The sequence below is a fragment of the Carassius auratus genome, chromosome 47, assembly GCF_003368295.1.
Source record: "Carassius auratus strain Wakin chromosome 47, ASM336829v1, whole genome shotgun sequence".
In the NCBI taxonomy this organism is placed as follows: domain Eukaryota; kingdom Metazoa; phylum Chordata; class Actinopteri; order Cypriniformes; family Cyprinidae; genus Carassius; species Carassius auratus.
Window position 1 is genome coordinate 9,901,198 of NC_039289.1, and position 8,233 is coordinate 9,909,430.

At 36.9% G+C, this 8,233-nt stretch overlaps 1 protein-coding gene across 2 annotated transcripts; it reads left to right on the forward strand.

The window, feature by feature from the left end:
- Window positions 1-5,669: 5,669 nt before the first annotated feature.
- LOC113065049 (CD276 antigen homolog) lies at window positions 5,670-8,030 on the forward strand. 2 transcript variants are annotated; one of them, XM_026236165.1, is made up of 4 exons: window positions 5,670-5,902; window positions 6,465-6,505; window positions 6,588-6,914; window positions 7,097-8,030. In XM_026236165.1, exons 1-4 carry the CDS (start codon window positions 5,892-5,894, stop codon window positions 7,327-7,329), a joined length of 612 nt encoding a protein of 203 aa, XP_026091950.1. In that variant the 5' UTR covers window positions 5,670-5,891; the 3' UTR covers window positions 7,330-8,030. The 2 variants fall into 2 exon arrangements, with proteins under 2 accessions (XP_026091950.1, XP_026091949.1); XM_026236164.1 differs by lacking the exon at window positions 5,670-5,902 and adding an exon at window positions 5,911-6,077.
- The last annotated feature ends 203 nt before the right edge of the window (window positions 8,031-8,233 follow it).

Below are 8,233 nucleotides of genomic sequence, written 5' to 3' on the forward strand. Positions count from 1 at the left end.
CATACAATGCCATCATTGTGTCTTTAATTCATTGATTGATTTTTTTTATTGATTTTAATTTATTGCCGTAAGAAAAGGACAAAAGCTTCCAGTAACATCCCAGATAGCATGGTAACACTGATGCAGTGTTTTCATCCAAATACTAATTTTGTTTGAAATCTGAAACTTCAAGGTTTCATGTATGTTGCATAAACACTGGAATCTTGATGAAAGCTGTCAGTTCACTCTCAAGTGACTTCGCAGTTCTTCGCGTCATGAAAGTGAATTATTTGCATGTGTTTTAAAGCCATATCAGTTTAATCTTCTGATATAGATTTCTGAGTGCACATTTATGAAGTGTGTGTACAGAAGAAGGACGGCTGGTAGACAGCACATCACATCAATATTAAACTAAGTTCAAGTAAACAGTCGGTTATGCCTGTGAACCTTCACCACTGGCAGGGTGGCCAGTGAACTGTCTCTAAAGTAAATTACAAGGCAAGCATGTGCTGATCCGAATGGACAATACAGCGACCATGGCATACATCAAATGACAAGGTGGTCTGCACTGCCGTCGCATGTCGCAATTTTCCCGCCACCTCCTCCATTGAAGTCGTAAGGTTCTGAGGTCACTTCATGTTGTTCATATTCTGGGCCTTCTCAACCATACAGCGGATGAGCTGTCTTGAGCAATGCTCCCAGGAGACTGACGGTCATGACAGCTGATGGTCCAGGTGATTTGGAGACAGTTCGGAGCCGCTCAGGTAGACCTGTTTGCTCCTCCAGAGAACTCTCACTGCCAGCGGTATTACTCCCTGACCGAGGGAACACTCAGCATGGACATATTAGCACACAGCTGGCCGCAGGGCCTATGCAAAAATGTGTTTCCCCCAGTGAGCCTTCAAGCTAGTGGCGCCGTATTGGCCCACTCTGACTTCGATCCCCAAACTAGTGCTCCTCGTTACAGCCCCTCCTTGGCTGATTCCTCTGAGGATGGATCTACTCCCCATTTGGGAGGTTCTAGGTGATCTACCTCAGGAGGTAGTGAACACCATCGCTTGAACCCCGAAGCTGCCCGGTTGCGGTCGTGCTTTCCTTTCTGCAGCAAGGGCTGGAGCGAAGGCTGTCTCCCTCCACCCTCAAAGTCTAGGTTGCCGCTATTGCTGGGTACCATGACCCTGTGAATGGGAAGTCTTTAGGTAAGCATGACCTCGTCATCAGGTTCCTTAGAGGGGCCAGGAGGTTAAATCCTTCCCGGCTCCCCTCTGGAATACTGGGTTCCATATTGAGACCTAAGCAGTACTTTGGTAGGAATCCCAATTTCGTTGGTCACTAACATGATGTCGAGAGTGACAGACTGAAAGGGAATGTCTCGGTTACGTCCCATTGCCACGGTTGCTGTACCACCGCTGATCGGCCGGGTCACTGGCTCAACTCCTTAGCAAAACCTGGTATGCTTTGCACCTGCTGCCTTATTATACTCAGCGGCAGGATGGCTGGATACAGTAATTGCATGCCAATGTGCATTGGCTCTTTAAGTTTACACTTGATATCCCAATTTCATCAGCTTCACTTCCTGCCTAATGAGATACCTTCTTCTGATTTAATTTTGAAAGCCTTTGATATCCCACAACCATGTGCATTCCACTCTGTGAGGGTTGAGCTAAAAATAAAGAAGCCGTCTGAAGGTAGCGTTTGGTGGTCAGTTTATGTGTAAATGTGTATTTCTGACTAACTTTTTTTTTTTTATGTCCTGGCATGAGCCACAGCTTCTAGACAAATTATGTTCTTAAACAAGGCTTTGTAAAATATATGTTATTAGATATTAAATTTCAAAAGGGAAAACTGATCTCAAGTGACTTTTATTAGAGATGCATACAATCATGACTATTTATTATTTTTGTTATATTATTTCTATCATTAATAGGCCTATAGGTTTGTCCTTGTTTTTTTTTTTTTTTTTTTTTTTTTTTTGACTGTGTCAAAAACAAAGTAAAAGCAGGTCACGTCTTTGACCCCTGTGATATGAACCCTTATGCTGCTGTTGCATTTATTAATAGTTGTTTTTGTTTTAAAATATGGTCACTTGACAGCCAATGACAAAAAGAGTCTCTCACCTTTGTGTAGAGTGAAGGTTTAACTGAGTACCAGTGTCTTTTTTTGTCTCAGACAGTTCTCACAGTTATCTTAAACTCAAATGGAAAAAGCAGCATTGTTTGTATATCTACACATTTAATGAATGAAAATACTATTCACACAAATTGTATTTTCCTTTGAATATAGTTAAACCTTCAAAGCTGTTATTAAATATAAATACTTGACCTTCATTGTAAAAGTGAAAAAAAAAGAAAATGGGGGGAAATAGCGACCCCAAGTGGCCTACACCGGAAATTAGTTTCGGTTTATTTAAAAAGTGAAAGTGAAAGTGAAGTGACATACAGCTGAGAATTTGTGCTCTGCATTTAACCCATCCAAAGTGCACACACACAGCAGTGAACACACATCTGGAGCAGTGGGCAGCCATTTATGCCACGGCGCCTGGGAGCAGTTGGGGGTTCAGTGCCATGCTCAAGGGCACCTAAGTCATGGTATTACCAGCCCAAGTCTCAATCCCACAACCTTAAAGTCAGGAGTCAAACTCTTTAACCATTAGGCCATGACTTCCCCAGCTTTTAAAAAGTTTATTCATGCATAAGGTTTTCAAAGCAAAGTGTAGTACATTCATTAACATTATTTATAAATATTTGAACTTGAATCATTTAAATCAAACTTTGAATCATTTATTTTCTCTGTCTGGTATCTTCTTGTTAAGGGACCACATTGGGAGACACACTGTTTTGGGGTGTACTTATAACTACAACACTGTGTGAGATTTTGTAGTGGTATCTGAAGATCTTGAGTGTGTATCGCTTGCTGTGTTGCATGCTTCGTCTGGTGCTGGGTTGCTGTCTCCTGTATCTTTTTTTGTCTCACCAGGGTCCTCCTGAGCAGGGGTTTCACATTGGCTGGTCCGACCTTCCCAGACTGAGGAGAGTCCACCAGTTGTTTAGAGCAATATTTAAGATCCATTTTAAAAACTTTTCTACAGCTTTTGTACTAAATTGTAATAAATTGGAAATAGTTTTACAGCACATATCTGCCTCTTGTCAAGTGTCCCTTTGCAGGGGAAAATATAGAATTAGCTACACTACATTCAGGGAAGATTTGTGGGTCCTCCTGTCCATCATCAGGGGGTGGCGTAGTCCGACTGTAAAGAAGGTTTACTGCTTGATTTTAGAAGCTTAAGGTACTCTTGTAACATTATGAAATAATTTTAAGAAAATTTGCTTTTCATTACTTTGTTTGATTTGTTAACTACTCATACAGTGAGGTTTATAGCAGATTTTAACTGAGATGAACAACTTAAATTAAATTGAGGTCATTTGTTTAGAGAGAATAACCATCGCAGCCCCCTTCAGACACCTTTACACCCTCAAGCTACAGCACACTTCACCACTAGAGGCTCTCTAGATCCACTATACCTGATCATTACTGCTCACAGAACAATCACCAAAATGAAGGCACATTAAGGCATTAAACACTTCATCAAGAAACGCTTCTTACCAGTTTACAATTAAATTTAACAGTTCTACCATGCAACATTTAAATTTAACGTCATATTTAATAAGATCACTGGCTTGTGTCATACTTATTCACAAGTATAAAGTTTTTAACAGTCATTGTGTATTTAATACACTCCTCCAGTGACGTCTCAATTTGACTGGCAAAGAATCTGAAAGAGAAAAACAAAAGGGTCAAACATACAACCTTCACATGAATTTGCCATTCAAATTTCCTTCAGATTGGTTTATAGTCATATCAGTATATAGCTGTGGTGTCGTGTGCTTCCTTGGTTGAATCAAATCAACCTTTTTGGTACAACTTTCTTTTATATTCCTTTTCATTATTATCATGTTCGTATTTCTCTTTAGTTTGACATATTCATCCAACAAATACCTGACATGCGAAAGCAGAGCATTTTGTGTTGTATGTATTATATAATTTTATTGTGTTTCTATATTATATGTACACGGAAGTTTTTTCTCATAGTGATCAGACTGGTTCTCAAATGCATGTTACCTGTCATTCAGTTTGCATGTCAGCTGATGTTTGATATATTATGTTCACTAAGGCGTGGAGTTTCTGTGGTGACACTCCGCTCCAGGATACTGGTGATATAAAAACATTGAATGTCATCATGTGACACAAACTAAATGAGTCAAAACAAACTGAAAGTATATATTTAAGAACCTGGCTGAAATTTGATGATATCTGTTGATATGTACATGAACACACATTAATGAATTTAAATAGATAAATGAGTCTGTATGTTTGACTATTTTGTTTCTCTCTTTTTCAGTTTCCCTGCGGCTCATGAATGAGGGTGTAACTGGAAGATCTGCATTCATGTCGTTCTCTCACAGTGGCAGGAAAATATAAAAATAAAGACATCAAAGTGTATTAAAGACAAAATGACAGAAGAAATGTGTGAGACAAAGCTGATATGTTCAGGGATAACAACTGTGTGTTTCTGTTTTGTGGACAAATTTATATGCAGAAATGAGTTAAATCCAACAAACTCTCCTTATGGAGACATACAGGGACATCCTTGTGTGTATTACTAAAAATAATTTCAATAAATATATTTGTTTTCATGTTATGGTTAAAATATAGTCATTATTTATATTTAATTGCATACAAAAATACAGTCCCAATGACAGTAAACGTGTAAGTGTTGAAATAGTAAACGTCTCTCTCTCTCTCTCTCTCTCTCTCTCTCACTCTCTGTGTGTGTCAATAGTGAGTCATTTGTTTCTCACTAATCTCATTGTATCTTCCCACTCAGCTGCTCATCTGGTCTGACAAGTATTTGGAAAGTTAAAGTCTCTGCTTCCATCAATCTAATCCAGTCATGACATTTCAGTCTCTTAGGATAAACACAAGAGAGAGAGAGATAGGAACTATGAGGCAGATCTTTCTGGATATCTGGATCCCAGATATGAAGACAAATAAATCTCAACACAGGTAATTACATCTCAACCATTGATTCATTTTCTATATTGATTGTTTGATTGATTGACACTCTTCAGAAAAAAAGTTTCTAATGTGTTTTCTGTTCTCTCAGCTGCATCTTTTGGTGTCATTAATAAAAACAGTTTGAAATACTAATTTATAACTTGTATGGCTTGTTTTGAATTCTCTCTCTTTATTTTCTCTGCAGGTCTTGGATGAGGATGTTACTGGAAGCTCTGTGTTCTTGTCCTGCTCTTATTTAATAAGGAATATATTAAACATCATTCAGAGAAATGATTCGATTGAGGATCAGAATCCAGAAAACAATATTTCCCCAGAAGAGTTGACAACAGGAAGCTTCACTCCAGCACTCACGTAAGTTGTGTTTTGTGTGCATTTGTTTATTTATTGTTTGTTTGTGGTTGTCTGATGTAAGTATTGTTTTTGTTTTTTGTTTTTTATGATAAATCTGGTCGACCCTCATGCTATTTCAGCCACATTTTATTTTTGACGTATTATTCATCTGTGTGTACTTCAGTAATAATAATAATAATAATATCAATAATAATAATAATAGTTATTGTTTTTTCCCATTATTACTGTAAATATGTGTGAAAAATCTTTATTTTAATTCTATATTATAAATCAGTGGCTATAACAGTGAGCCGGTCATTTCTCAATATTTCACGTGTTTGCTGGTGACGTCACTTACGTCTGATGTCATCGAGGTGCGCATGGCATATTGATACGGAAGTGTTACGATACTTTATTGTTTGAAAGAGTATTATTTCACCTTCATATCAGACATATTTATATGTTCTATATTTAAATGTATTATACATGAATAATAGTTGGGCATCATGATCTTCAGGTATGTTTGATGAATTGAGAATGAAACGCTGTTTGACAAACGAGTCGTAGTTTCTCCGTACCGAAGGCCTGATGTGACGGTGTTTGGCCTGCTTTGTTTTGATCCTCAACTGCTTTATTACACAAGCATTAACAGCATTAATGGGGTTTATCAGCATGAAAATAGCTGTATTTATGTAGGTGTATTTTGATTTTAAATGTAGTATTAGCAGCTGTATTTAAAATTGTTAATTTTTAACTGTTTTTTGTGCAGTGTTTTATCTGATGGTAATTTGATTGTCCTATAGTCTTAGTTAATTGAAGATAAAGTTTGAATGAAGCTTCCTGCTTTAAAATATTGACTGAATTAATAAATATTTAGAGATGAGTTTTGTAAGTACAGGAAGATGATGATGATAAAACATCCAATATAATATTAAAGGGAATAAATGGAAACATGATGATTTAGGTCTGCCTCATTCTGAAGGAACACCTCAAGTGTCTCACTTTAATTTTCAACCTTAAAATAAAAAAGCAATACGTCTAACTAGATCTAAATTAACCAGTGTTTTCTGTGTCTGCAGTTTCTGCTTCAGCTGTGTGTTTGCACTGCTGGTAAATAAAGGTGAGCAAGAAACAAACTACATCTGAAAGATGAATTCATGCTTCATGTATAAACTGTGTGTTTACGGTGTGTGTGATTTCAGTGTGTCTGCAGGTCACAGTCGAGGGGTTTATTGGTGGTTCTGTTGTTCTGCCGTGTTCTTCAGCTCAACATGATCTTAAACCTCGAGACATTGAAGTGTATTGGGTATATAGTGCCCGTACAAATGTGTTTGATATAATCAAGGGTAAAGAGTCAGAAGCAGGACAAGACCCACGATACAAGAACAGAGCTAAAACCTTCCCTGCTGAGTATCTGAGAGGAAACTTCTCCCTTAAACTCATCAATCTGACTGAAACTGATGCAGGAAAATACACCTGTTTCATCCAACACTCATCTGAATCAAATACTGTAGAGCTGATCCTCAAAGGTGTGTGAAACTGGTGGATAATTGTGTGATGTTTTTAATTACATAAAAGAAAAATCAATCTGAATACGTGTTTGACCAACTAGATTCCAGTCTGAATGCTGCTGTATAATATAAATTTTGGAAGGATCTGTTGTGTTTATAACAGTGTAGTAATGCTGTTTGTTCTCTCTGTTCTGTTGCAGAATCAACAGTAGGAAAAGGAAACCAAACCCAAACAGGAACAAATCCAGATGTGAAGACATTATCATCTTATCACTGGGGTTACATTGCATTAACTGTATTATTAATAATAGTGTTGTTTATTATTGCTGGTTTCCTATTTCATTATAGAAAAAGACTTCAGGCTTGCTCATTCTCATCTGCCATGACTGAAGTACAAACAACAGCGACAGCTTTCTCTGACAGTAACGTTTAGTTGAATCGATGCATCTTTCATTGCTTAATTCGGGGGTTAAAAACAGCTAGTGTAGAAGACAGTGTTTTGTTCATTTATTTTATTGCCACATGTATGGCTTTGTTTTTATTATATAACAGAATAAGATCTTGACAGTTTTTTTATTTCAAAGAAGTCTGAATCTGCCAGTATGTTGCCTGAACATTTCTATACCACAGGTGCTCTTTTAGTTGTGTTTGACAGAATAAATGTATTTTGTGTTCTTTCTGTATTTTATATTTGTTAAATTGTTTCTGCACATCTTTTACCAGATCTGATTTATTAATTCATGAAAACACATCAGTTTTATTTCTGTGTATGTACAGTGTGCAGAAGATAAATCAGATAAAGATGTTGCTCAGGGTTTAGATCTGTTACACAGCTCTGCAGACTGCTGTCAGAAAAGCACAATGTTTGATTCATATGCACTACTTAAGTTCAATAAGTTTAGATCTGCTTGTTACAATGTGTCTGTTCATGTAAATGCATGAGCTTCATTGGTGTGAAAAGATGCCTGTAGATCTTAAATCTACTGCAGTATCCTCAGTTATTTAGAGCTTAAGAAACTTGTTTCATTTTATGTGGGTGATCTCAATGTTAAAGACTCAAATTGTGCAGATAAAATAATGCATCTCTTGTGTTCACATGTGTCTATTTCTAAAATAAACCAATTTCAGACTATACATTTTAATGCCATACATTTTATAAGTCTTGTATAAACTATTTGTGCTACTTTTTATGAGTCTCTGAAGTTTCTCATTTGATCTGTGTAGTTTGTTAATGTGAGTTGTGAAATCAGTAGCACAGACCTTCTGTGTCTCTGTTTTAATTTGTTTTTGTTGACTCGTGCAGTATAAACAAACTTGCAAAGAGTTCTGGGGCCTGT

Coding starts and splice junctions, on each gene's coding strand:
- LOC113065049 (XM_026236164.1), top strand. CDS start 6,043: ATGGGGTTTATCAGCATGAAAATAGCTGTATTTAT. Junction 6,506..6,587: donor TGCACTGCTGGTAAATAAAG/GTGAGCAAGAAA, acceptor GTGTGATTTCAG/TGTGTCTGCAGGTCACAGTC. Junction 6,915..7,096: donor TGTAGAGCTGATCCTCAAAG/GTGTGTGAAACT, acceptor GTTCTGTTGCAG/AATCAACAGTAGGAAAAGGA.